We start from the raw sequence: 17,263 nt of genomic DNA, 5'->3' as shown, positions 1-17,263 counted from the left end.
AAACCTGTAGTTAATGTAGATTTATTGATGACGAGGGACCCTTCCAGTCACCGTTTTGGGATAGTTTTATCTTTACCATAATTCATGGCAATATGATCCGATATGAGGAAAGGAATCGGTAGTGAATAATTCCGCAAATGGACAGGAATTACGCTGTGCACAGTGTTAGATCTTTGTTGAGTTTTGCCTGGGTTTAGATCCCCAGAGCGCGAATCAAGTGAGTGAGTATACTTTTTTTCCTCCCGGATCCTGCGCTGTGTGTTCCTCTCCTCGTGAATCTTATCGAGGACTCAGCACAACACATTGTGAATCAAATGGAAATGACTTCTGGCGATGTCTTATATTTCTGAGCTGTATTTCTGGATTCCACACAGTCAATTGATTATGTACAAATGGGGGGATGGTTCGTTGTTAAAAATAGCCTGACACTTAAGATGAGGTAGCGAGATGAACAGGTTGCTGCTGACTGAAACTTACTGGGAGCAAATGCGAAAATAGCCTATGCTTCACCCGCATCCAACCTCTGTTGGATCGGTTAATTTCTCTTTAAATCTTCCAGGAAGATTTGGACAAAAGAGTAAATACCGCATCAAGCATTTACAGATTCACACCAAAAATAATCTAACATTATTTTTGCCATATGTGTTAAATTGAAATCGTTAAAAAAAACGTTGACTTTTCGATAAGAAGACAACAGAGGAATCTAGCAGCTGCTTGTTGATGGCACTACGCGCTTGGAGGACTTGGTTTGGGCAGGTTTTGCGCAGAGTGTCTAGGCTGCAGGGCTCGTGGTCCCGGCGATCGAGCAGTCTCCTGTGTCTCTCTGCGAACCCGGAGCAGGATTTTGGGACCTGTTACAGGGATCACACACATAGCAGTCTCCACTACTGCTCTTCTGTCCACCGCACCCACAGTCACCAACACGCGCCAGTCTGTCCCTCCTCTTTCAGCCGCTGCCAACGCTTTCCCGATTGCTGCGCAGCCTTCCCGGGGGATCGGAGGGGACATGAGCCCCTCACTCGCCGGTTCCTGGTGGTCATGAAGCGGCAGAACGTGCGGACCTTGTCCCTGATCATCTGCACGTTCACGTACCTGCTGGTCGGGGCCGCAGTGTTCGATGCCCTGGAGTCAGACTTCGAGATGCGGGAGAAAGAACAGCTGGAGGCAGAGGAGAAGCGTCTCCAAGGGAAATACAACATTAGCGAGGACGACTACCGCAAACTGGAGACCATCATTATGGAGGCCGAGCCCCACAGGGCCGGAGTTCAGTGGAAATTTGCGGGATCTTTTTACTTTGCCATCACAGTCATCACCACCATAGGTGAGTCTGCAGTCTACAGTCCATGGAGATTTAATTGCGTACCAGCATTACGCACAACCACTGTGTCAATATAATGTCATTCATGCGGAGATTTAAAGTGTAGACTACAGCCTAATCACAGTCATGGGCCGTGGATGTTAGGTGGTTAGTAGGCTACAATTTAAATAGTTACTATATCACTTACAACACTATATAGCACAACGAATTAAAGTCAACACAGCATTATGCAGAGATGTGTCTCACTAAACTTAGTCCAGCAACAGGTAGTCTATACCCACTACCCGGTATTAACCCTTAAAACCTGTCCCTTATGCAACATCAATTGTTTTAGAAAAGTAGGTAAAATGTGGTTTTCGCTAAATAACTCCGGTATGTTAACAGGCGAAACCAAATGATGACGCAATAACAGTAAAATGCCACCTGTGTACAATGTTTCTGCACATCAACTTTATAGATCAGGGAAAAAAAGGCATCACTACAATCAGTAGCAACAACATAATGTGTCTGTCTATCTAGATGAACTGACAATTTCCATTATAGATTTCAGAAGATCATCAATTTAATGAGAAGCGATCAATAGCCTACACGAAAAGCAGTCCTCTAGGCTACTATGTATGCAACCATTCCCCCGAGTACCACAATGCACCATCAAAGTAGGAGTGGCCTACCACGCCACTGAGATAGGCTTGACCACATTTTTGGAAACCAAATAATGATAAGCCTACATGTACAATGATTTCAACTGCACGACTGTTGCTTCATCTGCATTGGTTACCCCTGTAGACAACATGTTTTAATCCATGATTTAATGGCAGACCATGCAAGTGGTAGGTTACAAAATGCTGTGATTGATAACATGTCAACACTATCTAAAAAACTGTGGAGTCATCAATATGTTTACATTCACACTAAACACTTGACATTAAACTGATTATGGCAGAAGGCCGAATATTGCATTATAGGCATGTGCTTTGTGTAAACACCTTACTCTGCTTATCTTAATCAGTGTAAGGTCATAATCGAAGTAAGCATACACCGATTAAAACACCTGGTTTTCTGAGCAATCTTTCGAATTATCATGATATGTAAACAGGTTAATTGACGTCTCAGCGGTCAATTTGATCTGCGCATGTGCAAGCACCATTAAGTGAGTTAAGTGAGTTCGGAAAAGTATTCATCTTATAAGTAGTTTTCACATACAAACATATGTCTGAACTCAGAATCAAATAGTCTTTGCAAAAATAACATGGTCACTGTGGTAGAACGTTTATATTGTTTGGCGATGTTCTGCAATTATCAAATGTCTCATCAGTAGCCTGCTTTCAGATGTGTCCATGTAAACAGGATTATTGGGGAAATCGTTATTTTTGCAAAGCATGTAAACATTTTAAACAAACTATTATATTAACCTGACAGGCAATAATAATGGCATTATTGTGTGCATTGACGGGGAAGTAGCGGTGCTGAGGGTGCTGCAGCACTCCTTGAAAAAAATAATAATAATAAAATGAATACAAATTATCTTACTTAAAAAATAATAAAACAGTTATTTCACAAAAGTAGTGCGCTGGGCCTATACTAGTCGTCGTCGTCCCCCCCCCCCCCAAAAAAAAAAACCATCTTCCTATGATTGTGTGCATGTAACCTTAACTGAAGTTCGTTCCATCAGCTGTTGCTGCAGCTTGAACATGAGCTGTGCTGCACTTGGTGCTGAAAGGTCAGCTCGTCTAGCTCCTGTGAGCTGCGCTGCACCTGATGCTGAAAGGACAGCTCCTCTAGCTCCTGTGAGCTGAGCTGCACATGGTGCTGAAAGGACAGCTCCTCTAGCTCCTGTGAGCTGCGCTGCACCTGGTGCTGAAAGGACAGCTCCTCTAGCTCCTGTCAGCTGCGCTGCACGTGGTGCTGAAAGGACAGCTCCTCTAGCTCCTGTGAGCTGCGCTGCCAACAACCACATCATGAGGGATGATCTGCAGCTGGCCATACACCAGCTGGCCATACATATTATTCCAAGCAGGCCGAATAAAACGCCCATAACCCTTTCTCGGCCAAACGATCAGATCCTTGTCCTCCAACGAATCGTATCCTGAGGTATATCCACTTTGATAGAAGAAAACATACAAAAACAGATGTACAGTATATATGCTATAGGATATTCGTGTAGAAAATACCAACGGAGTCAACAGGCGTACTGTAGGCTATAGGCCTACAACTTTAGCACATATTCAGAGTAGCCTGGTGCCTTTAATGTTGGCATTTGCATGGCCTTTATTTAGCTTAGGGCCTCAATGAACATGCTAGTTTCTTGATTGAAGTGGTATTGCCAACATTACAGTGAAAGGTCTAGCTGGATTTGATCTCCGCCGTAATATGGAAATATCTTTAAGCAAACAATCGTTTTTAAGGTGAATCAGCATTTCTATAAAACAAGACAAAATCATAATGGTCTTTGTGAAGGACCAGAAAAATACAGGCAGTAGATTAGAGAGCATTGTTTCTACACAGAGAGGAGGCACACAGCATTGTTTCTACACAGAGAGGAGGCACACAGCATTGTTTCTACACAGAGAGGAGGCACACAGCATTGTTTCTACATAGAGAGGAGGCACACAGCATTGTTTCTACACAGAGAGGAGGCACACAGCGTTGTTTCTACACAGAGAGGAGGCACACAGCATTGTTTCTACACAGAGAGGAGGCACACAGCGTTGTTTCTACACATAGAGTAGGCACACAGCGTTGCACGCAATTTTTCTGTACTAAAGGTTCACATTTAGTACACTGGTAGGCCTACATGACTTCATGGACGTACAGAGACATTTATGTTAGAATAGACATATTTAACCTGTCGATCAGACCTGGGTAACATAGGGACCCGTAACAAGTTTAATAACACGAAGACATGAACCCTTTTTAGGCCTACATTACTCGAAAGCTAAGAGTGAATGCTTTATTATTTGTTTTTGAAATACGTTGCTGTCTGATGTAAACCTCGCAAATACATTTTCTAAAAACATTTATTGAAAGGAGTAACTCCCCTCAATGTACTTGGAACATTTCATGACTCTAGGACCAAGAACATCTTTTCAAAATAGCATCTGAAGTTTCATAATTGTATTTTCGTTAATGGGGAAATATATACATTGTTTTCCAATTCCTGAAACGTTTCTGTTTTGGGGATAACAACCAATATTAATTTCCCCCAAGCAACGTCTGATTAAACTGTATCAATGACCAGAGTGGGTGGGCTTTAGACCTACATTAGGGAAAGGGGCATTTAACCCATCACCTCTGAGGCAGAGAGGTGGGGGGGACACCTTCTACATTATGGACACCATCTACACATGATATTATTCAACACAGGCACATAACATAATGCACTAGGCATGTCTTCAGATGTGCCTAGCAACACTTAAATGACTACTGGAGAGTGAACATGACCATAGTATGCTTCCATTGTATTGTGTATGTTACACCAGCTGACAACACTAAAAGCACATGCATTTGAATGTGCTTTTAGAGTTGTAGCTACATGTATAATGGACTGTTCAGGTCTATTGGTTTATTTGTCCATTTGAATGTGAAACGATCCCTTTAGAGTTTGGCCATATTTCCGTTGTTTGTTTGTCAGCTTATATAATTTAGGATACATATTCAAAATCACAATTGAATTACAGCCTACAGTAGTGGATTTAATACCACTGTTTTCAGCAGTGACATATTGAGACTGTGCTTTCCCATGAGCTATAAGTGCTGTAGCCCTGAAAGAACAGCTCCTGGCATTATCACCTGGTTAACATGGTTTATGTTTGGCTGTAGATTGTCTCTGCTTGAGTTATAATGAGTTTACCTGCCCCGGCTCATATGTGCTTTCCTGGTTTCAACAGATGGTGAAGGGGTTAGGTGCCTGTTATGTTTGAATAATGCAGACATGTTTAAACATACATTCTCCCATGAATCAGATATTATTCCAATCTTGCTATAGCCTACACTGTATAACCATCATATCAAATTGTATTTTTCATATACATTGTAAACAACAGGTGTAGATTAACATTGAAATGTTTAATTACGAGCCCTTCCCAGCAATGGAGACGGAAAAAGAAATAGAAATAATAGAAAAATAGATCAATATTAACACAAGGAATACATACACAATGAGTAACCATCATTTGGCTATATCGACGGGGTACCAGTACCGAGTCCATGTGCAGGGGTGCAAGGTGATTGAGGTAGATATGTACATATAGGTAGGGATAAAGTGACTATGCAACAGGATAGATAATAAACAGTAACAGCAGCGGATGTGATGAGTCAAAAGAGTGCAAAAAGGGTCAGTGTAGATATTCCGGGTAGCTATTGGTTAACTATTTAACTACCTGTTTAGCAATCTTATGGCTTGGGGGTAGAAGCTGTTCAGGCTCCTGTTGTTTCCAGACTTGGTACATCGGTACCGCTTGCTGTGTGGTAGCAGAGAGTTGGGTGGCTGGAGTTGTAGAACATGTGGGTCCTGTGTGTCAGGGAGCCCGGCCCAAGTGATGTACTGGGCCGTACGCACTACCCTCTGTAGCCGAGCATTTGCCATACCAGGAGGTGATGCAGTCAGTCGTGATGCTCTCAATGGTGCAGCTATATAACTTTTTTGAATCATGTGTGGACCATGATAATTCCTTAATGATATGGACACATGAAACATGTGACACATTTATAACCTCAACGTCAGTGTTTACATTTAAACACTAGGCATTTACAATGCGAGATGAAATATGACAGTCAACCTTTTCCAGTCAACTTCCAACCAGGAGAACACCTATATCTCCTAAGTGTTCAGATTTGAAACAATTTCCCATAGTCCTGTTTAGAGTGCATTTGGTCATTATAAATAGATGCCCTTTATTCAGATCAGTGTTAGGAATGTCTGTCACCTTACCTACATTTCAGCACAACTGAACAGGACATTTGATTCAAGAAATCTTTAAATCGCATGGTATTGTTGTTACTCGACTGTGCTGACTTCAAAGATGTGGGAGGGGCCCCATTATCATATTTCCCAGCATGCCTTGTTGCAGATTGATATTTAGAATAGTTTATTTCAATACTGTATCTGTGTCCTCATGCACATTGATTGATTCATTGATCGTATACTATACAAAGATAAATCACTTACATTTTTCTAAACTAAACAAATCTTTTTTGTTTGTTTTTGACCCCGTTTTCTCCCCAATTTCGTGGTATCCAATTGCTACTATCTTGTCTCATCGCTACAACTCCCGTACGGGCTCGGGAGAGATGAAGGTTGAAAGTCATGCGTCCTCCGATACACAACCCAACCAAGCCGCACTGCTTCTTAACACAGCGCGCATCCAACCTGGAAGCCAGCTGCACCAATGTGTCGGAGGAAACACTGTGCACCTGGCAACCTTGGTTAGCGTGCACTGCCCCCGGCCCGCCACAGGAGTCGATGGTGCGCGATGAGACAAGGATATCCCAACCCGGCCAATTGTACATCGCCCCACGGACCTCCCGGTCACGGCCGGTTACGACAGAGCCTGGGCGCAAACCCAGAGTCTCTGGTGGCACAGCTGGCGCTGCAGTACAGCGCCCTTAACCACTGCTCCACCCGGGAGGCCTCACTAATAAAATCTTTAAGGTGTTGGACATATTGTACGTGTTACTGTGATGGTTGTTCCAGTTTAGATGGTTTAGGTAGTCTTGTTTATTAAGTCCTTCACCATAGCAGTCACTCTGAGTGCAAGTTGTAGGTTATAACATATTCAAATAGTTGGATATCCTCTCTCTAATCACTTCACAAACCAGCATATTGTGACTTGCAGGTCTGATGTGGCGCATGAGCCAGGATTTGTAGACCATAATGTCGAGGATAACTAGGCCATAACTAAAGGCCTCATTAAATATATAATATGTGGTCATTAAAGGGTTTATTTTTAATTGAAATACATTCAATTAGGCAGTTACTTGAAGAAGGCTTCAGAAATATAATTTATTGAATGCAACAATCATGTCTGTGTCACTAATAAACACAGTCATGGGTGGGTCTCGCACATCTCGCACATTCCACACAAAAGACATGCTGGGAAATATGTAAATACTGCTTTACACCCTGTTAAAACAACACAGTGTTAAGTGTTGTATAAAGGTGTGCATGTGTTTAAAAAGTGTTACAACGAATAAACATGCTCTGGTGTTTACAATCTAAACACTGTGACGCGTTTTCGTCACAAAATGTGCGTTTAAAAAGTGTTACAGAAAAGTGTTTAGTTAAGTGTTGAGATTCTTAACACTTGGTTTTTACAGTGTATCTAGATAGGTAGGGTATGGAAACGAATGATATACAATTGCTTTTACATGGTACTTACACTGTAAGAGATGCGTTCCATGAAGAAAGAGTTTATATGGATGTAAGCGACAATGTAGCCGTCCGTTACATCACGTTAAAGGTCCAGTGAAACCTGTTCAACACAGCCTGCTATACAGAGGCTACAGAAAGCAGCTCCACTTACCGATGCATTATAAAGTATGTCATAACCCCATGAGCCTTTCAGAAAGTACCTTATGTTTTTCTACAATCCAGAAGAAGTAGAAAATATTCCTGGGGATGCATTCCACCTTGTGGAGGCGTGGAGAATGAAGGTGACATAGCCTACAAACACTCACATGCGCACAAGCAAGGCATGCAAATACATAGGCCTAGGTCATGATAATGATTGTGCATAGATAACGGTTTTAGTCATTTTAAAGCATGTTGAGTTTGTTTATTTTGTTTCTACTCTAACCACCCTCGGGCCTGATTGGAACCCCTCATGGAGCTGGATCCGGCCCGCAGGCTGTTTGTTTGACACCCCTGCCTTAGGTTCAGACTGAGACATCCCATAGGAAAGTAAATGATACGAGTAGGACTGTGCCTCATGAAAACAGAGGTCAACAGTATGAACACAACGTCCTTTTGTTTTGTAAAACTATTTTTTTTACCGTCTGTAATGTAGTAAAGGACCCGGGCCAGTACAGTGAGATTACATCTACAGCCTATACATTTATTATTGTACTAAGTGTTTCATCAGTGGATCAGCCCATGGCTATGTATGGCTGTAGAGTGTATTGATGACTTGAGTCATAATGAGTCCACCTGACCTGGCTCATACTCAGCCCATGGCTATGTATGGCTGTAGAGTGTATTGATGACTTGAGTCATAATGAGTCCACCTGACCTGGCTCATACTCAGCCCATGGCTATGTATGGCTGTAGAGTGTATTGATGACTTGAGTCAAAATGAGTCCACCTGACCTGGCTCATACTCAGCCCATGGCTCATGCTTTTCTGGTTTCAACAGATGGGGAAAAGGGGTTAGTTGCCTGTTGTGTTTGAATAACACTAACATGTTACAAATATTCTCCAATGAATAAATCTTGCTATAGCCTATCTACATAATAGTTATGGAAATTCACCTCAAACAGAGGTTATTGCACTGTAAGAGACACGTTCCAAATTCAGATAAAGAAACAAACTATTTGTTTTTCCATCAACACATTCAGCAGTAGGATGAGTCACTTGACTTGACACTAACGGCTTGCCATGTGAGGGGTTAAAAAAACAACCTAAACACAAATGCTGAATGCTATGTACACAAGGCTGATAATGTTGGCTGTAGGTGTTAGTGCCGGCTGGATAGACATCAGAAGGGCAGGATGAACCTCGGGAACCTCTCAGTGTGTGTGTGTGTGTGTGTGTGTGTGTGTGTGTGTGTGTGTGAACAGCCTTTTCTTTGTTTAGTTGGCCCAAACTTTGCTCCAACTTGAGAAAAGGTAAATCAACTTAAATTATGTGTTTGCTCAATTTGTCTCATATGTTTATTCAAATAGAAATTATTTTTTTGGCATTTTGCCAGCGACAAAAAAGCTGTGGAACTAGTTACACACAGACGTTCTCACCTGGGATTTGAACTCACAATCTCTTGAGTGCAGTATTCCATTCTTCCTCCCACACCACCATGTCTGTGTCAATGCCTGATTTCAATGGTATTGCGCTTTGCACTTCAAAGTAAATCTCAATAAAAACTATTTCATGTTTAAAAGTGATTCAGGAGTAACATTAAACAGAGTAATATGACCCAGTAACATTAAACAGAGTAATATGACCCAGTAACATTAGACAGAGTAATATGACCCAGTAACATTAAACAGAGTAATATGACCCAGTAACATTAAACAGAGTAATATGACCCAGTAACATTAAACAGAGTAATATGACCCAGTAACATTAAACAGAGTAATATGACCCAGTAACATTAAACAGAGTAATATGACCCAGTAACATTAGACAGAGTAATATGACCCAGTAACATTAAACAGAGTAATATGACCCAGTAACATTAAACAGAGTATTATGACCCAGTAACATTAAACAGAGTAATATGACCCAGTAACATTAAACAGAGTAATATGACCCAGTAACATTAGACAGAGTAATATGACCCAGTAACATTAAACAGAGTAATATGACCCAGTAACATTAAACAGAGTAATATGACCCCGTAACATTAAACAGAGTAATATGACCCAGTAACATTAAACAGAGTAATATGACCCAGTAACATTAAACAGAGTAATATGACCCAGTAACATTAGACAGAATAATATGACCCAGTAACATTAAACAGAGTAATATGACCCAGTAACATTAAACAGAGTAATATGACCCAGTAACATTAAACAGAGTAATATGACCCAGTAACATTAAACAGAGTAATATGACCCAGTAACATTAAACAGAGTAATATGACCCAGTAACATTAAACAGAGTAATATGACCCAGTAACATTACACAGAGTAATATGACCCAGTAACATTAAACAGAGTAATATGACCCAGTAACATTAAACAGAGTAATATGACCCAGTAACATTAAACAGAGTAATATGACCCAGTAACATTAAACAGAGTAATATGACCCAGTAACATTAAACAGAGTAATATGACCCAGTAACATTAAACAGAGTAATATGACCCAGTAACATTAAACAGAGTAATATGACCCAGTAACATTAAACAGAGTAATATGACCCAGTAACATTAAACAGAGTAATATGACCCAGTAACATTAAACAGAGTAATATGACCCAGTAACATTAAACAGAGTAATATGACCCAGTAACATTAAACAGAGTAATATTACCCAGTAACATTAAACAGAGTAATATGACCCAGTAACATTAGACAACTATACAGAACACCTACAATTGCTGAAATAAGTCAATCAAATCAATGATGAGAGAATAGTCATATGAAGTTTTAACACGTTAACACGTGAACTGATAGAGACATGGTGGTGTAGCAGGAAGGTCGGGATGTCATAAACCGAGAGGTTTTGAGTTCAAATCCCAGGTGAAAACATGTTGAATACTAATTATTGTATAAATTAACACGCACAATGTAATCATATATGTAAGTTGAAAACACTATGTTAAAAGCACTGTGTGTGTAACTAGTTACATAGCCTTTTTTAGGTAACATGCCAACATGTTTTGGGGTTGAATTAACATATGAGACAAATTGAGCAAACACATCATTTTATGTTGACATCATTTTTGCCCACATTTTCTTAGGTTGGAGCTAAGTTTGGGCCAAAACCTTTTTTAAATTGATGTAACACTTTGACCGACAAGTTTAGTAAAAAAGGCCAGTCACTTAATAATAATTAGTTGAAACAACTCGATTTGTGATGTTTTTTTGTACAGCGTGTGTGTGTGTGTGTGTGTGTGTGCACAACATAGGTGAAAAGTAAGTTGATACTCACAACTCTAGATACAGAACTGTCATATTGCCAAATTGATGTTGAGAAGTCATTCGAGAGAGAACAACAAAGGCTTTACTGTAGGAATCTGGCTCTGCTCATTGTGTGTAATAAAAACAAATCAGAAACTGTAGAATTATTCTCTGAACTTGACAACTTTAACTACAGTTGATATTCAAACAAAGTCATCATCACCATCATCATCATCATCACCATCATCATCACCATGGCCACCAACACTGCTAACTGCTAGTAATCTATAAATAGCTTGTGATCGTCCAGATTTAGAAGCTGAGGTGAGATGAGCGCATATGAGAACAGCTGTAGCCGAGTTAGAACCCTGGTTGTTGCCGTGGAGACGCTGCGTGCCATGTCGTCGTGGTGATTCTGCTCCTGTTTGCAGGTCTAATTCACGTTTCCACTCTGTCCACATTGGCTTGGGGGTTGATTCCACTAATTCCTCTGACTAATTGCTCGGAAAGTGAAGACTTTTCTTGGCTCTGTACATCAGCGTGTGAAGAAAGACTGCATAGGCAAAGGGTGCTTTTGTAATGGATGTGGTTCCGATGGTGAACCACACTCTTATGACTAGTTCACCAGAGACCTAAGGCCTTGCATTAGCTGCACAGAATACGTTTTAGTTTTACAGGCTAACACAGTTCTGTGGTGGGCAGAAAGTAGACCCAGACGTCTTGCAGAACTGGGGTCTGACTTGCTGAGTCTGTCATGTACAGTCCAGGGAATGCAGTACAGTGATGGAATTAAGCGCAGGTTACTAAAGAGGCTGTGATGTAACACGTTATTACAGGCTTCATCCCAAATGACACCCTATTCTCTAGTTACTGCGCTACGTCCACCAGGGCCCGTATGTATCCTGGGGTGGGAAAACACTTTGAGCTTTTCTCTGTAGTGATTTCGGGCCTGCGATAAAATCATGCCTTTGAATTGGTAATGGGGTACACTGGTGAAACGTGACATGGACACAGAGCATTAGTCACAAAGCACTATCTTCAAAAGGCACTAAATGCATTAGTCTAATAGGCCTTTTACATTTCTTTCCCACTAATTCAGAGCAAGAAACATGGCACTGCTCAATCAAAATTGAAAAAGCTGTTGATGTCTTACTGGATTACAGCTAAGTGTGAAAACGGTGTGTATAGATTGACATTATTCAAGGCAACAATATCTTTAAAGCTCTGATGACGCTGTGTGAGATGAAAAGCTCCCATTGCCTTGTGTGTGTGGATGTGTGTGGATGTGTGTGTGTGTGTGTGTGTGTGCATGTGTGTGTGTGCGTCTGCGTGTGTGTGTGTGCGCATCTGCGTGTGTGTGTGTGTGTGTGTGTGTACACCTGAGCGTAGGACAGGTGCACTGACATTCTTATTGCTCTCAGAACAATAGCTTTCATGGGAGCCAGGAATAAGCTCTTTGAAGCGCTGTGTTGCTGTTGTGTGTCACGACTAGTTAGATTCTCCAATACAAACACTGCCCACGTCTTTCTACCATAACAACAACTACTGGACCTATAAAGGTCTGTTCTGTGTACAGTTGCTGCAATAGACATGGGTTAAGCACTGTCAACACTATCAGCACAGTCTGATTCACTGTCAATTAACTACACTCTTAGAAAAAAGGGTTCCAAAAGGGTGCTTTTGCTGTTCCCATAGGAGAACGCTTTTTGGTTCCAAGTAGAACATGGAACACACATGGTTCTACATGGAACTGAAAGGGTTCTACCTGCAAACCAAAGGGGTTCTACCTGGAACAAAAAAAGGGTTCTACCTGGAACCGAAAGGGGTTCACCTATGTGGACAGCTAAAGCACCCTTTTGGAACCCTTTTTTCTATTAGTGTAGTTGAATGACAGTGACTCAGACTGTGTTGATTTTCTTTCAAGGGTTCTCTTCTGGGGAAAGATGAAGAACCCTTTAAGGTTCTAGATAGCACCTTTGTTTCAAAGAGCTATGTGGACCTCAGCATAGCTGCGGGAAGTAGGGGTGCTGAGGGTGCTGCAGCAAAAGTAGTGCACTGGGCCTTTACTAGTCCTGTATTAGCGGACCGATATAGCCGTCTGTAGCACAGGGAAAATATAAATCATTACTTGTTTACCTTGGCCATATCTCAATAGACCCTATGCTGCTAATTTGTGCAGGAGAGAGGTGATGTGCCATATGTATGACTGATGGAGCTACACAGCACCAGCTGATTCTCTGGCTGCATCTGAAATGGCACCCTATTCCCTACATTGTATTGTGTAATACACCCTATTCCCTACATTGTATTGTGTAATACACCCTATTCCCTACATTGTATTGTGTAATACACCCTATTCCCTACATTGTATTGTGTAATACACCCTATTCCCTACATTGTATTGTGTAATACACCCTATTTCCTACATTGTATTGTGTAATACACCCTATTCCCTACATTGTATTGTGTAATACACCCTATTCCCTACATTGTATTGTGTAATACACCCTATTCCCTACATTGTATTGTATAATACACCCTATTCCCTACATTGTATTGTGTAATACACCCTATTCCCTACATTGTATTGTGTAATACACCCTATTCCCTACATTGTATTGTGTAATACACCCTATTCCCTACATTGTATTGTGTAATACACCCTATTCTCTACATTGTATTGTGTAATACACCCTATTCCCTACATTGTATTGTGTAATACACCCTATTCCCTACATTGTATTGTGTAATACACCCTATTCCCTACATTGTATTGTGTAATACACCCTATTCCCTACATTGTATTGTGTAATACACCCTATTCCCTACATTGTATTGTGTAATACACCCTATTCCCTATCGGCCCTTGTTTAAAGTAGTGTACAATATAGGGAGCCGGGTGCCATTTCGGCCTCTATGTCTCATCTGTCTGCCAGCGTGATGGTAGCATCTAGTGTGGAGAATGATGACAGTGGACACTCACTTTTCTGTCTGCTGCCAGCGGGATTGACAGCTCTCGGTAGCCAAAGGCACTTCACAGCTGGACTCTGTCCCTCCTTCCCTACTTAGCTGTCATTTCCTACAGCCACATCAGCCGGACCATAACGTTGACAGTGATTGTTTGGGATGTGTGTGTGTACTTTGTGTGTACGGTGTGTGTGTTTGTGTGTATATGGAAAGGTGTGTGTGCCTCAGGGGCTGTCATCTCCAACCACTGTTGACAAAGATCGTTTGGTGAAGAGTTCTGTCAATGGGGTAGTGTGGTCTTGACAGTGATAGTTGTTTGGTATTGTGTGTGTGTGTGTGTGTGTCTGTGCACGTGGTGTGTGTGTGTGTGTGTGTGGGGTTCTGCAAATGGGGTTGTGGCAGCACATTTTTGGTGGGGTGAGGTGTGTGTTTGTGTGTGGTCTTGACAGCAATTGTTTGGAGATTTTGTTTAGACGATATTGGTTACTTTGAGGAGTAGAAAGTTCCCAGAGACTCCAGGGCCCGTATCCACAAAGCATCTCAGAAAAGGTCTCAGGAATCCTGTTAAAACCTGAGTGTACAAAACATTAGGAACACCTGCTAGGTGAAAGCTATGATCCCTTATTGTTGTCACTTGTTAAATCCACTTCAATCAGTGTAGATGAAGGGGAGGAGTCAGGTTAAAGAAGGATTTTTAAGGTTTGAGACAATTGAGTCATAGATTGTGTATGTGTGACATTCAGAGGGTGAATGGGGCAAGACAAAACATTGAAGTGCCTTTGAACGGGGTGTGGTAGTAGGTGACAGGCACACTGGTTTGTGTCAAGAACTGCAAAGCTGCTGGGTTTACATTCTCAACAGTTTCCCGTGTGTATCAAGAATGGTCCACCACCCAAAGGACATCCAGCCAACTTGAACACAACTGTGGGAAGCATTGGAGTCAACATGGGCCAGCATCCCTGTGGAACCCTTTCCACACCTTGTAGAGTCGATGCCTCAATGAACTTAGGCTGTTCTGAGGGGAAAAAAGGGTGCAACTCACATCTTTGAGATGGCATTTCTGACCAAAAACACATTTTGCACATTTTTACGTTCAAATGGCTCTCCTGTGAAGTCGTGACTTGCGACATACGCTTAGTTTCCTGAAACAGGTCACAAGTAGAGTCCATGCCCCAACGAATTGAGTCTGTTTTGAGGGTTAAAGGGTGGGTGAAACTCAATATTAGGACGGTGTTCTTAATGTGTTGTCCATTCATATCAACACACTCACCATTCCCGTTAAACAACTTTAAACCGCTCTGACACAGTTGGCATCAAATCACTCGCTGATAATGTTGCATAAATCAATGTTATCATAGTCCCTAGATGTCTTCACTCCAGGCATTTTTTAAGGTGTTGTTGCCCTCCAAAGGGATAACTTGAAATAACATGATGTAGGTTAATTATATAATCCAAAGAAAAAGATGTGATTATTTATTGGCCTATGTGGTTATAAGCATGATCATGTAGGCATATCATGTGGAATAGGGCTCATGTGTAATCCGTTTCACATGAGGTCTAGATTATATATGGATTGATCATATAGACATTTCTAAAACATTCTTTCAACAACTCCAAAGCAATTGCATGTAGAACCACTGACTGCATTCTCTATTATCAAGATGCCTGCTGGTAACTCAGCTCATGACGTGTCCTAAATATCTGTCCACTAGGTGGGACTCTTATGACTAAAGAGGCTTCATGCATAGCTTTTATTTTTTACTTGTAAGAGTAGGAGTAAAATGTCACTATTCTCAGCACTTAACACACATTTTCTAGTCTGAGATGCATTGTGGATATGTCCCCTGGTCTTAAGAGCCTTCAGTGTAATGTTCACATGGTGAGGATGCTCTTGAAACTCACAGTGGGCTGCACAGCGTGTTGCGTGTTTCATCAAACTCATTTTTCATGTTCTATTCATTTAAGTATCATCCCCATTTTCAAAGAGCAGCTTGCATCGAACATCTATTACCAAAGGAGAGTTCCTCCTGTGTTTCACTTTGTGCTGAGTTTACAGCAGATATAGTTCTCTTCATCACTGTCTGCGAAATAGAGGTTGTGAAGAAAGTGTAGCAAAATGGCTACTGCCTGTGCAGACATTTTCTTCTGAAAACAGGAAGTATCTAGAGTACCTGTGTGGGGAGTTTCTTGTACTTTTTACATGTAATATTCTCCAATGTATTTTCAATCACATACTTTCAGTATGCGCTAGTGTATGGGCTAGGTAATGGCATTACTTTTTGGTGAGGGGTTAGCTTTTAGGCTTTGTTCTATCCAATCCAACCAGTGACTTTGTTGCAACAAGCCCCAAAACACCTTGTCATTCTGCATACTGTGGTGTGATAGGGGTGATTGGGCTCTTATACAGCTTATTTTGCATTATATTTCTATTTTCTATAATAAATATATTGTTTAGGCTACAAAATAGTTAAATGGACAAAGTATGGATGGTTTTTTTACAGCTGTTCTTCGAAACACACTTCAAATCACTTGAAGTACTTTTGCTGATTCAAATGGACATTTATCATTGCACATTTGTTAATATGTACAGTGCCTTGCGAAAGTATTCGGCCCCCTTGAACTTTGCGACCTTTTGACACATTTCAAGCTTCAAACATAAAGATATAAAACTGTATTTTTTTTGTGAAGAATCAACAACAAGTGGGACACAATCATGAAGTGGAACGACATTTACCTGGCCGTCCCTCTAAACTTTCATCTCATACAAGGAGAAGACTGATCAGAGATGCAGCCAAGAGGCCCATGATCACTCTGGATGAACTGCAGAGATCTACAGCTGAGGTGGGGACTCTGTCCATAGGACAACAATCAGTCGTATATTGCACAAATCTGGCCTTTATGGAAGAGTGGCAAGAAGAAAGCCATTTCTTAAAGATATCCATAAAAAGTGTCGTTTAAAGTTTGCCACAAGCCACCTGGGAGACACACCAAACATGTGGAAGAAGGTGCTCTGGTCAGATGAAACCAAAATTGAACTTTTTGGCAACAATGCAAAACGTTATGTTTGGCGTAAAAGCAACACAGCTCATCACCCTGAACACACCATCCCCACTGTCAAACATGGTGGTGGCAACATCATGGTTTGGGCCTGCTTTTCTTCAGCAGGGACAGGGAAGATGGTTAAAATTGATGGGAAGA

General features: G+C 41.2%; 1 protein-coding gene across 1 annotated transcript in view; it reads left to right on the top strand.

Moving 5' to 3' along the window:
- Positions 1 to 1,038: 1,038 nt before the first annotated feature.
- Positions 1,039 to 17,263, top strand: part of LOC109903258 (potassium channel subfamily K member 9) — a 34,162-nt gene continuing 17,937 nt past the window's right edge. Inside the window, exon 1 of the mRNA XM_031789250.1 lies at positions 1,039 to 1,321. Within this exon, the coding sequence (XP_031645110.1) occupies positions 1,039 to 1,321 (283 nt within the window). The remainder of the gene's footprint in view (positions 1,322 to 17,263) is intronic.

The sequence above is a fragment of the Oncorhynchus kisutch genome, linkage group LG14 (genome assembly GCF_002021735.2).
Source record: "Oncorhynchus kisutch isolate 150728-3 linkage group LG14, Okis_V2, whole genome shotgun sequence".
Lineage (NCBI taxonomy): Eukaryota > Metazoa > Chordata > Actinopteri > Salmoniformes > Salmonidae > Oncorhynchus > Oncorhynchus kisutch.
Note: the sequence above shows the minus strand (reverse complement) of the source record. Positions and strands in the feature narration are given on the sequence as shown.